This window comes from Lactuca saligna, chromosome 4, assembly GCF_052625555.1.
Source record: "Lactuca saligna cultivar CGN05327 chromosome 4, ASM5262555v1, whole genome shotgun sequence".
Classification (NCBI taxonomy): domain Eukaryota; kingdom Viridiplantae; phylum Streptophyta; class Magnoliopsida; order Asterales; family Asteraceae; genus Lactuca; species Lactuca saligna.
This window is the reverse complement of record NC_136420.1, coordinates 1,057,074-1,081,844: the sequence shown is the minus strand read 5'-3', so window position 1 is coordinate 1,081,844 and position 24,771 is coordinate 1,057,074. Positions and strand designations below refer to the sequence as shown.

Sequence of the window (24,771 nt, the reverse complement as noted above, 5' to 3'; positions counted from 1 at the left end):
AAATGAAAGGAACCCGTAAGAGGGAGAAGAAACAAACATCAGCGGTATGGCGTGTATTCGAGTTATTAAATGATGTTGTCACAAAAGATGGAGTTAAGAGAGCAAAATGCAGATGGTGTGATGAGGTGAAGAACTATGATAGTAGATATGGAACCGGGAACTTACAACAACATATAAATAAATGTTATAGGCCGGATAGGCTTGTTGTAGGTCAAATGTTATTGGGGAAGGATAAAGATTCTTTGATGTTGAAGTCCTCAAAATTCATCAGAGATATATTTCGTGAGAAGTTAGTAAGAGCAATTGTCATGCACAACTTACCATTATCATTTGTGGACTATAGTGGTATTAAAGACTTGTTTGAATATGTGTCGGAAGATTTGAATTTAATATGTAGAAACACGGTGAGATCTGATATTGTGAATATGCACAAGAAAGAAAGAAACAAGTTAAATCGTTTCTAAAGGAAGCACCGGGTCGTATTTGCTTAACTTCTGATTTGTGGAGTTCTATTACTACTGATGGATACATTAGCCTTACAGCTCATTTCATTGATGAAAATTGGATTTTGCAGAAAAGATTGTTGAATTTTTCTGATATGCCACCTCCCCACAATGGAATTTCATTGATTGAAAAAGTTTACTCTATGCTTGCGGATTGGGGAACAGAAGGTAAGTTGTTTTCCATAACATTAGACAATGCTTCCGCGAATGACACTTTCGTTAATATCTTGAAGTTGCAATTGAATGTTAGGAAAGCACCTATTAAAGATGGTCAATTTTTTCATATAAGATGTTGTGCTCACATTCTAAATTTGATAGTTCAAGATGGGTTGAAAGAGATTGATGGTTGTGTTTCTAAAGTAAGAGAAAGTGTGAAGTATGTCAAAGCATCTCAAGCTCGCAAACGACAATTTGTGGATTGTGTGAAGTTAGTTAGTTTGGATCCAAAACGGGGGTTAAGACAAGATGTTCCAACAAGGTGGAATTCCACATATCTCATGCTTCGAAGTGCACTTTACTTTCGTACGGCCTTTACTCATTTGGAAGCAAGTGATTCAAATTATAGATTTTGTCCAACTAATGACGAGTGGGATAGGATTGAAGTCCTTAGCAAATTTTTATGTAGTTTCTATGACATTACTTGTGTATTTTCTGGGTCAAAATATCCTACATCTAAGTTGTATTTTCCTTCTGTTTTAATGGCCCGTTTGACCTTGGAGAAACATAGGGACAGCAATGATGCAAGACTTATAAAAATGGCTGATTTGATGTTTGCAAAGTTTGAGAAATATTGATCCGAGTTTAGCTTGATTTTGGCTCTAGCTGTGGTTTTTGATCCTCGATACAAGTTGCAAACTGTGGAATGGGGCTACACTAAGATTTATGGAGAGAAATCAAGTCAATTTGATGAAGTGAAAGATACTTTATCGTCTCTTTTTGATATTTATTGTAGTAATTCTGCAATGAGAAAAAATAATGGCTCAACTTTAAATGATGTAAATGAGCCTAACGAAAGCTTGGATGAAATGGGTAGCGGTATAAATGTCAATGAAGCTTGGAAGGTACAACTTTTTGTTTAATATTTATTTTACATTCAATAATTTATTCGTCAAATGAAAACCGAAAACTTGAAATCTGAAAAATGAAAACTGTTTTGTTTTTTGTATGAAAAATAAAAACTGTTTTTTATATTATGAAAAATAAAAACTGTTTTTTCTTTTTGAAAAATGAAAACTATTTTTTATTATGAAAAATGAAAAATGTTTTTTTTTTATTATGAAAAATGAAAACTGCTTTTTTTTTTTATTATTTTTTATCATATTTATTCAAGATTTTTAATGTTCTCATTTTACTAATAGGAGTTCGACTCGTTTGATTACGAGTATGTTGTTTCAACTAAAAAGTCCGAACTTGACTTATATTTGGAGGAGCCCCGAATGCCAAGAACAACAGAGATAAATATTTTGGAATATTGGAAAGGACATCAGGTTTGATATCCCGATCTTACTGCTATGGCACGAGATATATTGACTATTCCCGTTTCCACTGTAGCTTCCGAGTCTGCATTTAGTGTTGGAGGTAAAGTTCTTGATCAATATCGAAGCTCCCTCAAATCTGATGTTACGGAAGCAATTATTTGTACCAAAGATTGGTTATTTGGAGAAGCTAATTATAATGTTGGTGATGTGGTGAACGAAGTTGTCAGTTTGGATGATAATGAGGAGCCTAACTCGGTTAAAAGTTCAACCTCTGGCACGGTTAATAGTTAGTAATTTAGTAATTTACTTGTTTTAAAATATTTTGGGATTGTAATTTTGAGTTTGAACTTTGTACTTTGTACTTTGGATTAAGATTATTGCATGTTATTGTCAATTTGTCATCCTAGCTTAAAAAATGCATTAAAAGCGTGTTTATTTGTGTTTATTCGTGTTTATTCGTTTTTTCGTGTAACACGGTTAAAAACGTGTATATTCGTGTCGTGTCATGTGTCACACGAATTTTTTATGTGTCGTGTTCGTGTTTGATATTCGAAACACGTTTTATAATTCGTGTCGTGTTCATGTTTACCAAATTCGTATCGTGTAAATTCGTGTCTGACACGAATACACGACACGCAGACACGGATTGCCAGGTCTAGTAGGATATCATAAGGGTAACATATGAATAGGTGCAATAAGTTAGATGGTAATGGTGTACAAAAAAGGAAAGAGACTAAATGCGAACAAAATTAATAGCTTGTTACCCACATAAGTCGTTTTTCCAAATAATTGCAAACATGATATGTCAAGGTAAAGGTATATTGTAGGCTCAATCATCGTACATTATGGATTGTCCTTTATTTTAGAATTGATATTTAATATTGTTTAAATTAATCATATAATTTAGTTATTTATTATAATAAATGTTCTAGAATATTATATTTTAAGGTTAAATATGTTAAATAAAGCTTATATTTGATAAATATAGAAAAAATTCAGAGTTGGAGATAAAAGGAAAAGATTGGGATAAAGAATGGAGCTGATAAGGAAGAAAATCAAAGTTACATTAAAAACCAAGGGTACAGTGATAGATAACAGATAGTGACGTGAAGATAAAGGCATAGCGCCGCTAAGTTTAACAATTTATAAATCATTATGTTTATAATTTCTAGCATTATATATATATATATATATATATATATATATATGTGTGTGTGTGTGTGTGTGTGTGTTTTCTTGGTATTTTATTTTTTGCATGTAAACATGAGAGGCTAGAATTCTCATCTACTATTTATGTAACATATTGATTTCCATGTATTTTCCTTTTAACCCTTGGTTGGTGTTTGTTTTACAAAGTTGGTCCCTAAGGGCAACTTCGTAATTTTTGGGCATGACGTGCGTACGTTGGGTGTACGTAGCCAGGGTTTAAACCCTAACTGTTAGGGTTTGGACCCTATTTTAACATCTTTATGGTTCATGCACTCTCTTAAATCTAGCCTCATTTCCTCATTTCGAAACCCTAAAGTGTGTAAGTGCATTTTGAAGCTTGGAGAGTCTTTTAGTGCCATCTTGGAGCTTTTGGAGCTGAAGGAAGAGCATTGAAGTTGTAGAGTTTCCCTCAAGACCTTGGATCCAACATCTACACTCCTTTGTGCACCTTTTGGAGGTATAAAGCTCCAACCTTGATGAGTATTTCATTTAGATCAAGTTTTAGCTTAAAGTTGGCACCTTTTATCCTAATCTTGATCCTTGTGAGTATGGAATACTCCAAGATGTTTGAGTTGTCCTTCCAGATGTTTTACGATGTGTTAAATCATAAAAAAGTGATCTTGGGTATTAGTATCTTTCCATTCATGATCTAGGTTGCCTTAATGGGTAAAGAAGCGATGGTTTTTTATGTTGAGGTCCTAATAGCCATGCAAAACCATAAAAGTTGGAAACTTTATGGTTAAGGACACCTTTTAGGGTATAGTTCTGGAATATGGACTTAAGTGCTTAAGGATTAAGCAGTTAATGGATAAAGTTGATGGCAGTTGTGTACGCTAGGCGTACCAAAGGGTATATTGTGTGTATGTGGTCAGCTCCTCAACTTTGGTCAATCATGTAATACGCCCCACATACACGTTGAGTACGCCCAGCGTACTCGCGGAATCAACTCGGTTGACTTAGTTGACTTTGACCTAGATTTTGATTAGGGTTTGACATAGGGGTACTTTACGTATTTTGATCTGTATACTGAGATTTTGTCACTGAATTCGTAAAGGTGACTTGTAGAGTTGATCTCGGAGCGGCATGCTATTTAGTTTTCTCATTTTTCTATGCGGTGAATTTTCACACTGTATCTATAGGTGGGAGGCACCAATGTCGGCCCATTATAGTATTATGTAGAATGAAAGTTGTTATGTGGCTTATATGTGCCTGCATGTCCGAGTTCAAATACGCCCTAGGGCGGAACCCACTATGACATGTCTAGGTTGTAATACACCCCCGGTTTGGATCCACTATGGTATATTCGGATTGAAATATACCCCAAGGCAGGGCCAATGTCTGTTTTTTGAGTTGAAATACCCCCCAAGGTAGGGCCCATACATGTATGTTTGGTATGTGGTGCTTTGGGTAAATCACTAAGCCTTGAGCTTAGAGTTTATGTTTATGGTTTTAGGTACTTCTAGTTCATAAAGGAAGGGCCCAACGTGATGGTGTAGCATCATCCCCTCATGATTTCCGTACTTTGAATAATTATACTCTAATGTTTTGAATATTATGACTTGGTGTTTGATTTTGAACAATTGATGACTGATTTGATAGACTTCCAAATGAAAATTTTTTATTACTATTTTGGGACGTTACAATTTGGTATCAGAGCCTTGGTTTGAGGGATCCAAGCACACTTCGGGTGCGTCAGAGCTCAAACTGAGGAAATCATAATCTTTTTAAAAGAAAAAGAAATTGGACTCTAAAAATATCTTTATTAAGAAAAAGGGGGAGTACGATGTGTGCAATCAGCTGAGCTCAAGTAAGTGGTTCCCTAAATTATGCATACTTATGTATTGTGATTAGTATGCTTGATATGCGAATTGCATTCGAGATTAGGGCTAAGGATACCTTCAGGAATCATATGATAAAATTACCTGTTTTATGAGATGCCTTATAGCCTAGGTGGATTGGATTCTTATGTACTTGAATTGATATCAGCTTAACTAATTGCTAAGTGTAAGCTTTCAAAGTTTATACGATTAGGATTATATAGCCCTAATAATGATCGATTTGGCCTCATTCTATGTTCCTTTTTTGGTTGTGGACTTAGGGTAGAATCATCATTTCACAGTCTATGTGATCCTATTTTGTGTATAACTTTTATGCATAAGGCGACCATTGGTTTTGATTGAGGTTCTTGTTGGATTAGTGTCTAAGTCCGTAACCATATTTGGTAAGTACTTGACCCGATTGTGCATGGTGCTTTTGGGTTGCCTTCACCAAAGCAACTTGATTGGAGAAATAATAGAGAAAGAGGTTATTATGATTTATTAATATGTTATAAGAATAATATATTAAAGGAGAAATCATATTTGTTTAATTAATATTGGTCAATAATTAATTAGGAATTAATTTTGTGATCAAGTGTAATTAATTAAACTAGAGGGGCTGAATTGTAATTATGTGATAGTTACAAAGTAGGGTAAGAATTATCCTAATATGGGTTGGAAGAAATCTAAAGGATTTGTATCCTTGAAATCGTCCAAAGATATAGGTTGTCAAGGCTTATCTTATTGTTACTTGGTGGGCAAGCAACTAGATAAGGATAAGGACTGAAACCCTAATCTTTACACCTATATAAAGACCCCTAAGGCTAATGAATTCGTCCATGCTTCCTAAAGGGTTCTTAGGGCCTAATTTCCACCTCCCTCTTCTCTCTCTATAGCCTCTCCAATTGCTTGTGGTGTTTGTGAGCCATTAGAGGCACTACACTTGTGGTGCTTGCTTTCAAGACTTAGGGTTTGAAGATTTAAGTTGTTATTACAATATAACAACAAGAGGTATGTAATCTAACCTTCTAGGTTAATTTTGATAATAGCAATCATCTTTAGGGTTTTATTATGTGTTCATAATGTTGTATATCTAATAGTGAAAACATAGATCCAATGCTAGGGTTGCATGTGCACATAGGATTGTTTGTATCAAACCCATCAGTTCTTGGTATTGTGGGCTATGGGAGTTGAGACTTCCTAGGAGAACCTTGGATATGTATGCTATTTAGCATAGGATTTTCATATGGTTAGTATGGTGACTTGGAGGAATGAGGCCTGCTCTTGAGGAAGGTACATGTAGGTGTGAAAGGAAGTATTGGGCCCATACTACTGAAGCACATGATCTGTACCTAAGGTGATAACAGGCCTAGGAACTCTAAAGAGGCTTATGAAGTGAAAATCCCCTCAATTCATATGTTGATTTTTTATATGTTGTGTTTCAGTTTGAGGATGGTGACGGTTACTCGAGGAGGTTCAGGTTCTGGTTCTAGCTCAGGCACAAAACTAACTGATGGAAGGTTGCACGAGTTTAGGGAGAGTGCTTTATTGGTCCCTTGGTACGCTGCATATGAGGATATGATAAAGACCCTGAATGATATCAAGGAGTTTGTGAGCTTCTCGGGATGCAATACCCTAAATGATATGATTAAAAGGGTCTGCTATCGGAAGACTGAATTGGAGCTTCGTACGAAGCACAAGCCGGAGCAGGTGCTGAAAGAAGTAGGGTAGACAATGAGGACCTAGACTTTCAATGCACGCACCAGAGGCTAGCAGGGTCAGGGCCATTATGGCAGGCCGTATAGTGGAGTATTTCGAGTAGTAGGTTCAGGTTGTTTTACTTGTGGCCAATCGGGCCACATGAGTAGGTATTTTCCCAAGAGTGCTTTGATTTGCTTTCATTGCAATCAAACCAGCCATAAAAAGGCCGATTGTATGAGATTATCCAGAGGACAAGTAGTTTCACCTACACTAGGTACCTTAAGGATTAATGATGGCCACCAAGGCAAGGCGGAGGCTCATGTGGTGGAGAGCAGGGAATTTTCGTTGACCATTGACGAGGCTTGTGCAGCACTGGATGTGGTTACTAGATTGTGATTTATCCTTATCTTTTGTTGCTTTCCTTATTTATGATTATGATTATATTTTGATGTGTGTAAAACCAACTAGTTTTAATCCTACTAACTTAAACACAAAGACAAACACACGAAAGGCAGTGTACCTATCGATTAGTAGTTTAGTTCAGGTAAGTAGGGTATCGAACACAGGGAACGGTAAACAATTAAAATAAATGTTAATATTGTCTAAATAAAACAAGTAAAAAAAAAGAGTTTTCTCTAGTTTTGCAAGACTAGAAACTTAAATACTTTACTAACACGCAAACTAAGCAACTAATAGCTAAGAAAACAAAGATCAACTAAATTCAATAATTAAAAAGGCCTTCTGTTTAGTTTCGAATCATTTATTCCCATGGATGATGTTATGGTAAATATATCGGATTAATTCTTCATTGGTTACCGACTAAAGTGATTAGATTCACATTCGCTATAGCTAATCTTTAGAAAACATATTAATTCAAGCAATGGCCAGTTGTCTAAATTAATGAATTTCCTAGTTTGTTGATTCGGTTTTAGAAAGACTTGTAATTAGATAATCAAATTGGTGATTCAATTAACCTCTTGTTGATGGTGTATCACACAAGCTCACACATTAACTTACTTATCTTCAAGTTAATTCTAGTTTCACATTCGTCATTCCTAGACATACAACTATGTGGTCACGTAAATCATAGGAAATTAGCAACTAAGAGATGTTCATACAACTTAATTACTAATTTATTAATAGAAGAATAGTTATTGTTAACACATAAGGTTCCTTAAGAAGCTTAATAAAACATAATCACCAATTAAAATTAATCCTAATTAAATAATCAATCCATGTTCACAAATTCATCTACCTAAACAGAAGTTAGGAGTTTTTAGCTCATGATTACAGCAGAAACAAGCACAAAAACGAAATCAATTGGTAAAAACATAGTTCAAACAAGAGATTAGGTAAGAGTAAACTTGATTTTGACTTGATTCTCCTTAAAATTGAATGTAGGGTTGATTCCCTTGCTTCCCACGCTATAGCAGCACCTTTAGTCGACAATTAGCCTCCAAGGGTTCATCTGTATCCTCTGATATCGATCTGAAAGTCCCTTTATATAGATTTTCACAAAACAGAGGCTACTCGGCGAGTCCAGTGACCTACTCGGCGAGTCCATCACTTAAAACCCGTGTACGGCAAGTCAGCGTGTCCAGAATCGTGAAACTTCTGACCAACTCGGCGAGTAATCGACCCTACTCGCCGAGTACGTTTCAAATCAGCATTTTCTCAAAACACGAAAGTCGTCCGAAATTGTGTCTACTTTTCATAACATTTTGAATCTCATCAATCGGAGTTTCAGTTCATGAGATATGGCCAAAACACTGACGAGGGGTCAAGCTGTCCAGCAACATCCTTCTTTCTTCAAAATCCAATATCCAAGCCTCCAATCGCTAGTTCCGCTTCCTTTTCCTTCCGAGCATGTCATTGTTGCTGAAAATGAAATATTTAATCTAATTAAGCACCCTTTGTTCATTAAATGAGACAAAATCAACATAAAGTATTAAGATCATGCATGAATTTTATAACTAAATATACCCATATCATATTTCATCTTGTATAGGGACCTTTCTGGCCAATGGTATGATGTGAATTATGAACATTGGTTTGGCATGAGAAATTAAAGAACACACAAAGAACACAATGATTTCGGAGTTTAAGAGATACATCCGATTATGAAAGATGTTACAAAAAGGGATCTAGATCTAAATCTACATAATTAACACACACTGACACTCTCAATGTTACATCTCTCAAGCACACATCTACAAGTGGAATGAAACCACTTTATATAGAGGTGTTTACATCTTTCTCTTTCTCTCTCTCTCTCTCTCTCTATATATATATATATATATATATATATATCTTTTTCTCTATCTCTCATGTCACAAGGCTACTTTACCACATGCAAGTGGGTCTACAAACATCAAATTATTTATAAAGTCATACATGGATAACTTTGTGCCCAACACTATCCCCTCAAAGTTAGGAATGGATGACCCGCTTTAAATCTTCCAAAATTAAGCAACTTCACAAACCGAGCCTCAAACATGACACATGTAAAGATGAACATCAAATCTTCAATTCTTCCATGATTCTTCAATTTAGGTTCTAGAATGTGAGACCATACGAACCGAGCATCAACGGACAATTAGGAGTTTCTCAATCTCTAAGTAATCACCCTACAGTTGAGCATAAAAGCACATCCCAAAAATCTTCAATTAGTCCAAACCCATCATGAACCGAAATCACTTCCAAATATCCAATCGAATCATTTCATAAACTTCAAATACTCGAGGTCACTTCGGTCTTCAAGTCCACATAATTTGAAAAATTAAACTTTCGAAGTTCCATATAAATCTCTCCCATTTTTTATAAATGATTATAAAACCAAGAAAAGAATGAAAAAGTGTTCAATTCAGAATTTTTCTATCCAAAACTCCCCCTTAACACATGGCATAAATATTTTTCTTCAATCCAGAAAGTCCAAAAAATCTCCAATTTTTAGCTTCGTTCACAGACCGCCTTTGACAAAATTTCTCAAAATTGGGTAGAAACTGTCAATTTCAAAATTAAATAGTGACCCGGTAGAAATTGTCAATTCGCATTAACTGTAGGGGCCTGTTTCGAAAATTTTCCCATTTCTCAAAAATTTCAACCCAATGTCGAAGTTGGGTGAATTCTGCCAAATCTTCGAAACTTTAGGAACAACTTCGAAACATCTGCACAACTCGTCAAACTATAAAAAAATATTGCTTATTTCGATAGTGGTTACAAACTGTCAAGTTTTTGAAACTTCTGGGATTAATTTCGAAAGCTGTTTGTTTGCTTCTCCAATATACTTGTTCCATTTGCGAATGTCGACGCCAGGTAAAAACCTTTACTATAAAAAAATCTTCGACCTTCGCGAAATCGGTAACAATCTTCAACCATCGAATTCAAAATCTACGTTAGTCGATATTCGTTCTCACAACCAAACTTTCGAAACACTTTAACCCAAATTATCAAAATCATCGAAATCAATTTCTCAAACTCCGTGTCACGGCTTTCGAAGATTAGTAACCCAAGTAATCCTTCGCATGTGAGACCCTTCGCACATCAGACATCTTCGACATCAAAAATAATAGAAGGCTTCGCTTTTCAATCCAGCCATTCGACTATAGGATCATACGAACATCGATGATTTCTTAACATCGATCATTAATCCTTCCCAATCAATAACCATCGACATCAAATTCTCCAAATCTTATTCTTTCATCATCTTTTGAAACTTCTACCATTGATACTACAACTTCTCTGCCACCATTTCATTTGACCATTTCTACATCTACTCACTCACCCACTTTCGTAAACATCATCAGTCAACCCATTACCTCTTTGTTTTCGTCTCAATCTACTGAGTACAAAACTGTTCAAGAAGATGATCAAACAGAAGATAATGAATTTGAGGGCACCTTTGTTGAAATTGAGTTTGATCCAGCAGAAGAGGATATTCCTAATAATATGTTGATGACTGGGAAACAATTCAAAATCCTAAACAGAAATCCCAATTCTTTGCTACAATTACAAGCTGATGCAGGAGGAAAACATTCAGTTTCTGGCCTAGAGGTGGATTTGATGTTGAAAGCTCAAAAGCATCGTCTTCAATATAAACTTGATCATATGGACAAAGTGTAATGAGTTACGAGTCAAACCTCAATCAGAATCCTTTTATGGATCCCTTACAGAATTGAAGGTTGTTGCAAGGCAAAGGCATGCGCTATTTGTTCAAGATGTAAAGAAAGTTTATGAAGATGTTAATCAGAAAATTGAAGAACTTCGTGAAGAGATTGTTGGATAAGGTGTCTAAGTCCACAACTATATTTGAGATGTACTTGACCCGAACCGGCATGGTCCATTTGGGTTGCACTTCACCTGAACAATTTATTGATAATCTTTTGAGAATAGTATGTTTATGATTTATTAATATATTATAAGTTCTAATATATTAATACAAAATCATATTAATTAATTAATGTTGATCTAGAATTAATTTAGAATTAATTTGGTGATCAAAAAGGTGACTAATTAAATATGGGCTCTTGTATTTATATAGTGTGGGCTATTGCTTATTTAGAATGGGCTAGGCTTACATGGAAAGTCCATGGAGATTTAACCCATGGATCTCATGGAAATGAAAGGTCATGGGTATTAGGGTTTACATGAATGTAACCCTGATCCACCACACTGTATAAAGGGGTCATTGGCACTTGAAATGGCACTAATTTGTGTGAGAACTAAAGGATCGCCAATTTCAAGAAGAGTGTATTTATTCTCTCAAGTTTCCAAAGTTTTTGGTCATTTGTGACTTCATTTGAGGCATCCACTTATTGGTGATAGGCTCTCAAATTCCAAACAATCAACCACTACTAAAAGGTATGCAATTCTACTAGTGTTTTATGATTCAAGTACCCCATAACATGCTACTTAATTATTATTTGCATGTATCTTAAAGAAAACAAAGATCCAAGGTTTCTAGGGTTGCATGTACACCATAGGAATGTTAGAATGCTCAAAACCCATCAGTGGTAACAGAGCCTATGCTTGTTTTCTTGATACTTGATGCAAACTTGTTGAAAAAACTCAAATATCTACTATCTGCCGAGTGAACTCGCCGAGCCCATGGGGGGACTCGATGAGTCCATGAGTTAATTCATCCTACTGATCAAGTAGGTTCTTGCACTCGACGAGTAGGAGGCCCTGAATGCAGATTTTCGAGTTTCGCTGTCGGAAATGGACTAGAAACATTACCCTAAACTATTTTGGTCTTATAAAACTTGTTTTAGATGATGTAATGGTTATGCTAATTCATTTACAATGGCTATTATCAAAATTTCAAGTTTTGTATGGTTTATCTATGATTCTTGAAATTGTTGATATGAATGTTCATACACTTATGAGTTTAGAATATCATAGGAATTATTTGCAAATAGTTTGTTAGTTTAATTCTTAATCTTTATATGTTTTAATGGAATCCATAATTTGTCCTCAAGTTATGGATTACCAAAAGTCACTCTTTTAAAGTCCATTAAAGAAACACATGAGTTACATGAAAATGAAGAGTCTTCATTTTAATAAATCATTAACTGATAAGTTATGAAGTTGAAAAGTTTTGAAAGTTACAAAACTTGCACTCAAGTTTTGGAACATATAAAGTCTCACACATTTTAGAAAACGTAAGTTCCAACCCCTAGAATTTTAAAAGTTAAAATTCAACCCTTATACTTTATAATATTATAAGTTAATAATATTTATATATATGTATAAGAACAATTCGTTTTACCATTAGTAGGCCTTATTCACGAAGTCAGTCTATAAAGGGGTATAAGGTTTTTGCCTATAAAATGGCAGTTTAATGGGTGTCCACTCTCACCCATCGCTTCCTTGACTGGTGGATGGTCGTTAGTCGAACGGGTAGGACAATTACTTTAATCCTCATTAAAAGTATGATGATTTTAAAGTAACTAAATGTTTTTATAAATTCCCAATCTTAGTTACTTTAGGAAAATGTGAGTAAAGTGCTAACCCATGAAATTACACTTTGCACTTTGCTTAAGTCGTTAGTGGAGCGTGTGTGGTTAAATGGCCCACTAACTTGGACTTAAAAAAGTAGGAAAAGGGTGGATTATAGTTTATCATAGATCAATGGAGTGTGTGTGGTTAACCGACACATCGATTAGGTGATAAACATTAAGAGTACCAAGTAATTTGCTTGGTTACTTCACACCTTGTTTTGTGATCCTCAGCATCCCAATCACAAAACTTGAAGGGCACACTCAATATTGAAACATGCCATTGAAAATTTCAATAAATCTCAAAGAATCTAGGAGTTTTGAAAACCAATTAAAACCTAATAATTTATTTCGTTTTCATGGTGGAAATTGGTGAATCGTCATTCACCTACCTTCAAATATTTTATGGCTTGGATTGCGGCATCCCTCTTCTATGTCATAAAATATTGTGTTGGGTCCTAGCCTTAATATTACATTTGGGTGTCTTATTAAGGACTATCTTTATATCTAATCTAAACGTGTCTTTTTTTAGATATCTTCCAACAATGCTGCTTCTGGCTCAAACCCTATCAGCTCCTTCTCTCTTATGAACCTTTGTAGGAGAGTCATCTTCGATGGTTCCAACTTTATGGATGGAATCCAGAACATCAGGATGGTCACTCGTTACGAGGACAAGGAATATATCCTCGACAAGGAGCTTAAGGAACTTGATGAGTCATCTGCTACTCCTGAGGAGATAGCTGAATTCTGGACTCATGAGAGAGATGCCACCAAAGTGGCATGTATCATGTTTGCCACGATGACAGTCTAGCTCCAAAAGTCCTATGAGGACTATTACCCTTTTTAGATACACCAGGACTTGATGGACCGCTATCATCAAAGTGCTCGTCAAGAGAGATATGACATCATCTCCTCCATGATAACAACCCGGATGAAGGAAGGTGATCCCATCACAGGCCACTTACAGAAAATGCAAAGGTATGTAGACCGTTTACTGAAACTAAATGTGAACTTCCCTGAGGAGTTGGCAATTGACATCATTTTGCACTCCATTCCTTCTTGTTTTGATCAATTAACAAAGAAGTTACACTCAGCAAACTTCAAGGACTCTTGAAGACCGTCGAAAGTGGTCTTAAGGGTATATCAGTTGTTACCACTCATATTCCTAGCACGACCCCTGTCTTGGCAATCGGGCAAGGAAAAGGAAAGAAGAGGAAGAGCCCTTCGAAGGGTACCAAAGGAAAGTCCCTTGATGGCTCCTCTTCAAGTGGAACCAAGAAAGGTTCTGTCACTCCTTCTACCAATCCGAAAGAGGTTGAATGCTTCTATTGCCACGAAAAGTTGCACTAGAAGCAAAACTGCCCAAAGTACCTGCAAGATGTTAAGGATGGGAAGTGAAACCCAACCATGCAGGTATTTACACTATATTGTCTAATAACTCACCCCATTTTAATTCTTAGGTCCTTGATACAAGTTATGGTATTCATATATGTTCTGATTTGCAGGGACTAAGAAGAAGTGAGAATCTGGAGCATGGGAAGATAAACTTAATCATGGGGAATAGGAAAGGTTCACCTGTCACCAAGATTGGAGTTCATTCGTTGTTGCTAAGTAGTGGGTTAGTGTTATATTTGAATAAATGTTGTTACTCATCTGAAATGGAGAGAAATATTATTTCTTTTCATGGTTTGTACAAATAAGGGTTTACCTTTTCATTTGGTAATGAATGTGGTTTTATTAATGCTTTCTTTAATAATGTTCTTTATTTTAAAGCATTACCTTGTGATGGTGTATATGAAACTGAGTCAGTTGTAGATAACCTAGGAAATAATGTTTTGTGTATTGATTCTTCAACTAACTTGGATAAAGCATCATTATGGCATTGTCGTCTTCGACATGTAAGCAAGAAACGCATAGGCCAACTCCAAAAGGATGGAGTCTTGGAGTCATTTGACTTAAATTCGGATGATAGTTGTGAATCTTGTTTGCTTGGGAAAATGACAAAGTCACCCTTCATTGGTACTTGTACTAGGGGTGAGGGATTGTTGGATCTCATACATACTGACGTGTGTGGACCCTTCATAACCGCCACAATGGATGCTAACCGATTCTATGTGACTTTTATTGATGATTATAGTAGATATGGATATGTCTAGCTAATCAAGCATATATCACAAACCTTTGAAAAGTTCAAGGATTTTAAAAAGGAAGTGGAGAATCAGTTGGACATGAACATTAAGATGCTTCGATTTGATCGAGGAGGTGAGTATCTTAGTACAAAGTTCCTTGACTATATTAAGGAATGTTGTATTGTCTCACAACTGACACCTCTCCGGACACCACAACTTAATGGTGTGGTTGAGAGGCGTAATCGAACCTTGTTGGACATGGTTCATTCCATGATGAGTCGAGCTTAGCTACCAATCTCATTTTTGGGGTATGCCTTAGAGACTACCACCCATATCCTTAACCTAGTCCCTAACAAAAAGGTTGCCAAAACACCTCACGAGATGTGGACCGGGAAAAGTCCCAATTTGGACCACATCAAGATTTGGGGTTGCGACGATTTCATGAGGCGCGAGACGCATGATAAGCTCGAACCTTGAAGTAAGAGGTGTATTTTCATCGGGTACCCATAGAAGTCCTTTGGTTACCTCTTCTACAGACCCAGTGATAATGTGGTCTTTATTGCGATGAGTGGGGTATTTCGCGAGAGAAAATTCATAAGCTAAGGTAACAGTATGAGGCAAATTGACCTTGAAGAAATTCAAGAGTTAATTGGTGAAGGAACCTCAAATCCTAGCAATCAACCTGAGGAGGAAACTCCTATTGATCCAACTGACGAGTATGTACCTCTGAGGCGTTCCACGAGAGTTATGAATGCACCTGAGCATTACTATGGTTTTCATATTAGTGCGGAAGGTGATCATTTATCAGTGACAACACATTGGTAAGTTAAGATGAACCTAACAGTTATAGGAAAGCCATAGCAGGCCCTGAGTTTGATAAATGGAAAGAGGCTATGGACAACAATATTCAGTCCATGTATGACAATCAAGTATGGAACTTGGTTGACAATGTATCGGGTCGTAAGACGGTCGGGTGCAAATGGATCTTCAAGAAAAAGACTACATGGATGAAAAGGTGCACACTTATAAGGCACGACTGGTTGCGAAGGGTTTCACTCAAACTCAGGGAATTGATTATGATGAAACCTTCTTACCAGTGGCAAAGATTAAGTCTATCAAGGTTATGCTATCCATTGCTGCATTTCATGATCATTAAATATGGCAAATAGATGTCAAAACCGCTTTCCTTAATGGAAAGTTAGCTGAGGATGTATACTTGAGTCAGCCTGAGGGTTTTATCAGTGAAAAGCACCCTGATAGAGTGTGCAAGTGTGAGAAATCCATTTATGGATTGAAACAAGCATCTCACAACTGGAACCTTTGTTTTGATGAGAAGGTCAAAGAGTTTGGCTTTTCAGGAAGTGAAGATGAATCATGTGTGTATGCTAGAGCTAGTGGGAGTATAGTTAGTTTTTTCGTACTATATGTGGATGACATACTACTCATGGGAAATGACATCCCAACTTTGCCGGAGGTTAAGTCCTGGCTTGAGAAGTGTTTCATAATAAAGGACCTTGGAGAAGCTGTCTATATCCTATGGATAAGGATATTGATAAAAAGGAGTAAAAGACTAATTGGACGTAGTCAAAGCACCTATGTGGAGAAAGTGAAAAGGTTCAATATGCATAATTCCAAGAAAGGTGACTTACCAATCCAGCATAATGCAAAACTGAGCAAGGATCAGAGTCCGAGTACAGAGGATAAGATAGCTGAGATGAGTCGATTACCATATGCTTCCGATGTTGACTCGATCATGTATGCTATGACTTGTACTCAACCTGATGTGGCTTTTTCTTTGAGCACGGTTAGCCGATATTAGGGGAATCTTGGCAAGGCTCACTAGACTGCGGTAAAGAACATTCTCAAGTACCTACGAAGGACTAAGGATTGGATTCCTACTCTTGGTGGGAGTGATGACTTGAGAGTTGTGGGGTATAGTGATGCTAGCTTTCAGACTGATAGGGATAATCTCTTCTCTCATTCGGCCTAGGTCTTTACAATAAATGGAGGAACAGTTACTTGGAAAAGTTCGAAATAGGATACAATAGTTGATCCAACCTGTGAATTAGAGTATATAGCAGTGAGTGAAGAGGCAAAGGAGGCGATATGGCTGAGGAACTTCATCGGAGACCTTGAAGTTGTACCAATTATAAAGGAGCCTATGGAGATTTTTTGTGACAGCAATAGAGCGGTTACCTTAGCCAAGGAACCGAGAGATCATGTCAGATCCAGACACATTGACTGGAAAATATCACTTCAAAGACACAAGATATAAGCAGGAATCCTCGTAGCAAAAAGGATATTGTCAAAGGAGAACCCAGTAGATCCCCTCACGAAGGGATTGACTAGGGTTAGGCATTTGCAGAATGCGAGGCACATCGGGCTAAAGGACGATATTAGTTTTACAGATTAGATAGTTTTTTGAAATTTGTAAAGTGTAATTTACTTTTGATGATGAATAAAAGTTGTTTATTTATGAGTAAAGTGTTGCTATCTTCTGTCAATCGTTTAGTATCATTTCATTTTTGCATGTTTTGATTTCCAGAATAATTATGTTATGGTATTTTATATTATTCAAATTCTCCACAGTCAGTCATATGTTGTAAGTAGATATGAATCAAGACTATCATGAGTTGGCTTTTAGATGTCTAAGATGTTGGACATAGCAAGAGTTGATATAGCACTCATGAGCGCTCATAAGTTCAGAATATTGGATTCAACCCCCGATCACTTGTATCACTTCATGGAATTTATCTCGAGTGATCGTGAGATGGTAATATCATATAAGTCTTCAAACCTAGAGATATGAGTTGGTTATGCATTGATTGTACGAAAACACATCAGTAACTTGATCTCATAAAATGTACCTTTGTGTATAATTCAACAAGTAGTAGAACAAGCATATGAGTCGAAGTTTATCTTTTCCTTCTTGGATTAGAAGCGATATTTGGGTCCCTCGATGATTTTGTTTTGATCTATGTACCGGGCCTGGTCAGAACTAAATTAATGTGTTCAATTAAGTTCTATGTCAAACAAATCGGAAATCGAGAAACAAAGTGCTAGACAATAAGTACGACATTGTTCCATGTATTTGTCTGGATGATATCTAGAACAGAGAATTATATGATCTCTTATATAAAATGGCGCCTCATAGTTCTACGGAGTTTTAAGAGCTACAATTTTCGCTCGGTGCCTGTCATGCTTGGAACTATAGTTATTAGACTTATCCAATTGGGAGACAGTTGGATAAGGTGTCTAAGTCCACAACTATATTTGAGATATACTTGACCCGACCCTGCATGGTCCATTTAGGTTGCACTTCACCCAAACAATTTATGGATAATCTTTTGAGAATAGTATATTTATGATTTATTAATATATTATAAGTTCTAATATATTAATAGAAAATCATATTATTTAACTGGTGTTGATCTAGAATTAATTTAGAATTAATTTGGTGATCAAAAAGGTGACTAATTAAATATGGGCTCTTGTATTTATATAGTATGAGCTATTGTTTATTTAGAATGTGCTAGGCTTTCATGGAAATCCATGGATAGTCCATGGAGCTTTAAAACATGGATCTCATGGAAATGAAAGGTCATAGGTATTAGGGTTTACATGCATGTAACCCTAATCCACCAGACTGTATAAAGGGTCCTTGGCACTTGACATGGCACAAGTTTGTGTGAGAACTAAAGGTTGGCCGATTTCAACAAGAGTGTATCTATTCTCTCAAGTTTACAAAGTTTGTGGTGATTTGTGACTTCCATTTTAGGCATCCACATTATTGGTGCTAGGCTCTCAAACTCCAAGAAATCAACCACTACTAAAAGGTATGTAATTCTACTAGTGTTATATGATTAGAGTACCCCATAACATGCTAGTTAGGATGTAAACCTTAGAAAATTATTATTTTCATGTATCTTAGAGAAAACGTAGATCCAAGGTTTCTAGGGTTGCATGTATACCATAGGAGTGTTAGAATGATCAAAACCCATCAGACATGGAAAAGGAAGTTGCAACATTAGAGCACAATTATTCCTCTCTTCACAAGAAGGTGGATATTATTGTTGACGTTGTAACTAAGTATGTGACTTTGTATGAATCTTTACTTCTGAAGGTTGCCACGAAGGTTGATGAAAATGAGATGAGTCTTAGCAAGATTGATACTTTGTTGGTAGAATTGAAGGGATTGGTGTTGAAGTCCAGCTTTCTTTCCTCTTCGTTAATAACTCCATAACTTCTTTCTGAAAAGTTTAAGTTGTTGGAGTCAACCATCCAGAAGGATCGTGCACCACTCGCATGCCCCACCTGTTTCCACAGGGGTGCAAGGTAGAGAAAAGGGAGGTGCTGGTATTGGTTCGAGAGTTAGCGGAAGCCCATCGAATAGAACAATTGATGATTCGAAGGTTGTTGGCAAGGTTTTCTCTACACAAATTCCAACTTCCTTTCCCAAGATGTCTACAGTTTTATCCTCTACAACAACAACAGCAAAACCAATAACAAAAGGAGTTGTAATTGGATCAGCTTAGGGAGGTTCATGTTTGTCAAAACGACTCCTTCTACTAAAGAAATATTGAATAAGGGGAAGGGTATTTCTACAGAGCCTTCCAAAGAAGAAAAGAAAGCAGCCATTCAACAAGAAATTGAGAAACAACATCAAATTCAAAGTATTCTTTGACAGAGAGCTAATGATCCTCCAGGTTTAAACAAAGGTGTTCCTGAAAAATACTATACTTATGAGTATATCGAAGCTTCAGTTGTTATCGGGGAGATGAATGACTTTGAGAAGGTTCCGAAGAAAAGCTATGATACAGAGAACACCAACCTTAATCAGTTGGATTTTCCTATTAATCATATGATGTTTTTGGATGAGCAATTTGAGATTGCTGATAAGTTCAAAGATAAACTCTTGTTCAAGAAAATGAAGTATAGGTTCCACGTTGTACTTAGATAATGGGAAGAGGAAATCTGGTCCTTACTCAAGATAGTTTGGGTTCTCAGTATATTCAAAGATGTTTTGTTTGAGGGTATGTTGCATAATTTTCGGTATCATGCAGTCCGATTCAGCAATGTTACATTTAATTTCTCGGTTGCATACTTTCCCTTGATGAACCTTCATGATTTATTGGTTGTGGCAAATATTTTGAAGTCAGTTGATGTGTTGAAGCTGCAGATTACCAATAAAGTAGATTTTCTACATAGGATCGCACATATAAAGATTTTCATTGATAGCTACTATGGTGCTTTATCTCTAACTGACATTGAGTTAGCCACAGCATTGGGAAATCATATTTCAATTCCTAAATCATTGACGAAGAACCAAGTAAATTTGAAAGTTTATGAAGATGGGGAGATTTATCTAAAACCACTATGAATTATGTTTGTTGGTAAAAATAAGAAGGGAAACAACATAAAGTTTTTAGTCCAAGTGTGTGATGTTGAGAGATACAATTCTTCTCATTATACAAATCTCTTAGATAGAATGAATAGTTGTACCAAGAATAACGATAAAGAAAAAGATGAAATTCGAAAGGTTGTCAACTGGTACGCTGAATATCAAAGGGTTCTTTATCAAGCTGCTCGGAGTTTAATGACCTAATTCATCACTGCTCACAAAGGGGGAGAATGTAGATGTCAAATATATGTTGTGAGGTGTCGAAGCTCATAGATAGTTTCAACTGTCTGTAATTTTATTATAAGGGCACTTTATATATCGAAGCTTTTAGTGTTCAGCCCCTTATATTTTCTTTGTGTGCTTTCATAAGACTATAAATATGGGATGTGTACTAGAGATAGATAAGAGCATTCTTCATTTATGTCTAAATACTCTCTGTACCTTTGAAAGCATAATTGAGCGAAACAGATATTATTTAGATCTTGTGTTCATCAACCTTACTTTACTTTGATCATACAATTCATACTTGATTTCATTACAACGACAATATGTTTGCTCATGTATTGTTTAATTAGGGAGCTACCTGATCTTTTGTATCTCTTGCGCTTAGCAAGAAGTTTTGTGATGCTCCCAGGACTTTGGATTTTCTACTGTAGGTAAAGATTGTGGCTGACCATACCATGAGGCCTTCAAGGGTTCATCGCAGGTGTCCTGAATCTGTTTAGCAGGAGATACTCTATTGATTTGGTGTTGATTCCTTTGAGAGTATCGAAGGCTATCATTGGGATGGATTGGATAAGACCCAATGGGAACATGATTGACTGCGAACATCAATTAGTGAGAGTTCAAACCCTAAGTGGGGGAGAAATGGTTATTCCCAACGAGGGAGCTTCACATTGGTTGGCTCTTTGTTCAGCTGTAAGGGCCGGGAGATATCTTCCGCAGGGTTGTTCTGGGTTCTCAGCCTCTGTTGTAGACACTCGAGTTAAGGGCACGAAGGAGTTGAATGGGGTGCCCATTATTTGGAATTTTTCCAATTTATTTCCTAAGGATTTTCCAGGATGAGAAACTCAAGCTCGACTCGGAAAACACTCAAAATCGACTCGACTTTAATCGAGTCGAGTAGATCGAGCTACTCGAGTACCATAATGAGTCGAGCTCGAGTAGTAAAATATCCGACTCAGTAAGCTCGCGAGCTTAATTGAGTATTTATATAATTAAATTTTTACCCTTTATATACTTTTAAATTATTAAAATATTTCAACACTTTTAGCTTTTATATGCCAATTATGGAGTAAGGAATTAAATTGCACTTCAAAACTCTTAAGAATGTTTCTTTTTCGTGTTTTGGGTGTATGAAAATGCAATCACATGGATGGTTGGTACTATATTGACATTAGATGTTTTATTGTGAATTTTTTGTTATTTTGAAGAAAGTAAAAATATGTGAAATGTTTTTAATTTGAGATGATTTTATCGAGTATTTCACGAGTCGAGTCTGAGATTCAAATCTAGGATCAAGACGAGTTCGAGTCAAGCTTTAAGCTCGAGTATTTTAGGTGAGTTGAGATTTGAGCTTAGCAGTACTCGGCTTAACTCGACTCGTTTACACCCCTACCTTCCAGTTCTATTTTGATGGAGCTTTCCTCTTCTTCCCTTTCCCTTGCCCTATGGACAAGATGGGAGCAACAGCATCAGGAGTGGATGCAATACTTTTTCCCTTCATCCCACTCTTAGCGGTTCTCGGCAAGCTTTGGAGTTAACTCAATGTAGTTTCCTCCTTGTTTAGATAATAAGTCATAACAAACTGATCATAACAGCTAGGCATTGAGTGCAAGACTATGACAATAGCCAGTTCCTCATAGAAGTTAACATTGAGCTTCAACAGACTATCTACATAACGTTGCATGTGTTGCAAATGGGTCGTCACGGTCTTTCCATCCTTCATCTTGATGGTTATGAGTGACTTGACTATTTCATACCTTTCTTGACGAGCTCGTTGATGGTACTTCTCCATCAAGTCCTTGCACATCTCATAAGGCTAATAGTACTCATAGAAACTTTGCAGTTTGGGAGTGATTGTAGCCTCCATGATGCATTTCACTTTGATAGCATCATTGTAGTGTCTCCTATAATCAACAATTTCTTTAAGAGTATATTTAGTTTCATCAATCTCGTTCAGCTCCTTTTCAAATACGTATTCCTTGTCCTCGAAGCGTAAGGCCTTTCTGATGTTACAGATCCAATCATTAAAATTAGAACAAATTACTGAAATAGTCCCTGTGGTTTGGCTAAAGGTGCGCGTTTGGTCCCTATGTTTTGTTTTCACTCGGACCATCCCCACGGTTTCTTTTTATTACCCTCCTAGTCCCTGGGTCCGTTAGTCGTCAATTCCAAACGTTAAGTCCCCCATGTGCTTCTCACATGAGGGGTATTTTCATCATTTTATATACAAAATTTATTAGAACACCCTTAAACCCTGATTCTCTCTATTTTCAAATACGCCCTTTCTTCGTCTCTTTCATTTCCTCTTCTATGAATAGTCAATCAACCCTAATGGAAAAAACTTGCCATTGTGGTCAAGTTGGTGTGATACGAAGGTCGACTACCAAGAAAAATTCTGGAAGACTTTTCTATTGTTGTACTGGGAAGGTAAGGGCAATTTCTTATTAAGTACATCTATATACTCAAAATGCTGGGAGCAAAATGTGGATTCATAGATTAGGTTGATGATGAAAACTTTAATGGTGAAAAAACTAAAAAAGGTATCTCCCCTGATTTGTAGAAGTCACTGGATGAGCTTCAACTTGAGAATAGGGCCTTGAGGCTGTTATTAGTGTTCAGTTGGGTTTTTTTGTGTCAATTATAATTTACATGCTTTAATTTATGTTATCAATGTACTTATCTTTTCTTTCATCAGGGCAGTAATGTAATTGAATGACAATGTGTGAATGACTAGAATTTTCTATTGGAAGGCAATTTTCTTTTGGAATGGAATTGATTGTTTTATAATGGAATGGAATTTAGTGGTTTGTAATGGAATGGAATTGAGTGGTTTGTACTGGAATGCAATTTACTATTTTATAATGGAATGGAATGGAATTTAGTGGTTTGTAATGGAATGGAATTGAGTGGTTTGTACAAGAATGCAATTGATTGTTTTTGTAACATCCAGAAATACGACCCAAAAATTTTTGTTTTAATAATAATAAAAATCATATATTGAATGTCATATCATAAAACCATACGTCAAATATCTCAAATCATAATAAAATGTCGTGAAACAACTGTATCGAATCAGACTATGAATCAAAACAAACTCCCGGGACAAAGACTGAAGTTGTGGTGTGTTTGATGCCATCAACCCGAGCTCTTAACTTTACTTGTGGAAGTACCTGAAACCAAAACTAAAACTGTAAGCACGAAGCATAGTGAGCTCCCCCAAACTACCACATACCATACAATACATATAAATCACATACTGGGCCTTGCCCACTGCGTTGGACCGAAGTTCGAAAACTGCATCGGACGGAAATCTGGAACTGACGGGACCTTGTCCCCTCCATCAGACTGGTGTCCGGAATTAGCTGCATCAGACCGAAGTCCGAGACTGACTGCATCGAACCGAAGTCTGGAACCAACTGATCATAGCATAACATAAACACATATCAACTAACATGACACAAATCATCTAACATAACACATATACTGCATACTGCATCAGGTCGTAGCCTGGAACACATAACACATAAATCCTGTCTAAGCCCCAAAGGCATCAAACATACTAACTACTGCATCGGACCGACGTCCGGAGACTACTGCTAGCTAAACGAGTCGGCATTGTGGCCTTAGACCCGTTTTTACTGGAAGAGAACTCACCTCGTAATCTGTCTACTGAATGAACTGCTCGGGAAACTGTTTGTTACCGCTCCAGTATCTCCCCGACTACAATTTCCATAAGTACACTCAGTCAATCACTGAAACTATACTGAGGGTAAAATGACTATTTTACCCTTGGTCAAAGTCAACCTATGGGTCAAAGTCAACATCCAGTTGACCTGACTCATCGACTTGGGTCACAAACTCGTCGAATCCTTACTCTCATTTTCTTGCATCAGCTCGCTACTACTCGTCGAATTTGGCATAGACTCAATGAGTTCCACTTCGATACTAACACTCAGTCAATCTGCATCCGACTCACCGAGTTGTATGAACAACTTGTCGAGTCCTCCTTCAACACATGGACACTCTGGCTGTGACTCGCCGAGTTGTATGAACAACACGTCGAGTTTGTTCTTGAGGTATGAAGGTTGCCTTGGACTCGCCGAGTAAGGGCATTGACTCGCTGAGTCCCTACATGAATGAGTCCGATCTCCGACTCACTGAGTCCTCATATAACTCACTAATTCCACTCGACAAACACATAAAAAGGAAGAACTCGGGGACTCGCGACCCGACTCTCCGAGTCTGAAGAACAACTCACTGAGTCGGTTGCATGCAGCACTACTCCGATGATGCTGCTCAAATCTAATGCGTA

At 36.7% G+C, this 24,771-nt stretch overlaps 1 protein-coding gene across 1 annotated transcript; it reads left to right on the top strand.

The window, feature by feature from the left end:
• Positions 1-2: 2 nt before the first annotated feature.
• On the top strand, positions 3-1,996 carry LOC145044277 (zinc finger BED domain-containing protein RICESLEEPER 3-like). The gene is made up of 5 exons (XM_078993155.1): positions 3-448; positions 535-671; positions 822-930; positions 1,309-1,564; positions 1,862-1,996. The coding sequence occupies exons 1-5, from the start codon at positions 3-5 to the stop codon at positions 1,994-1,996; spliced, it is 1,083 nt and encodes a 360-aa protein (XP_078849281.1).
• The last annotated feature ends 22,775 nt before the right edge of the window (positions 1,997-24,771 follow it).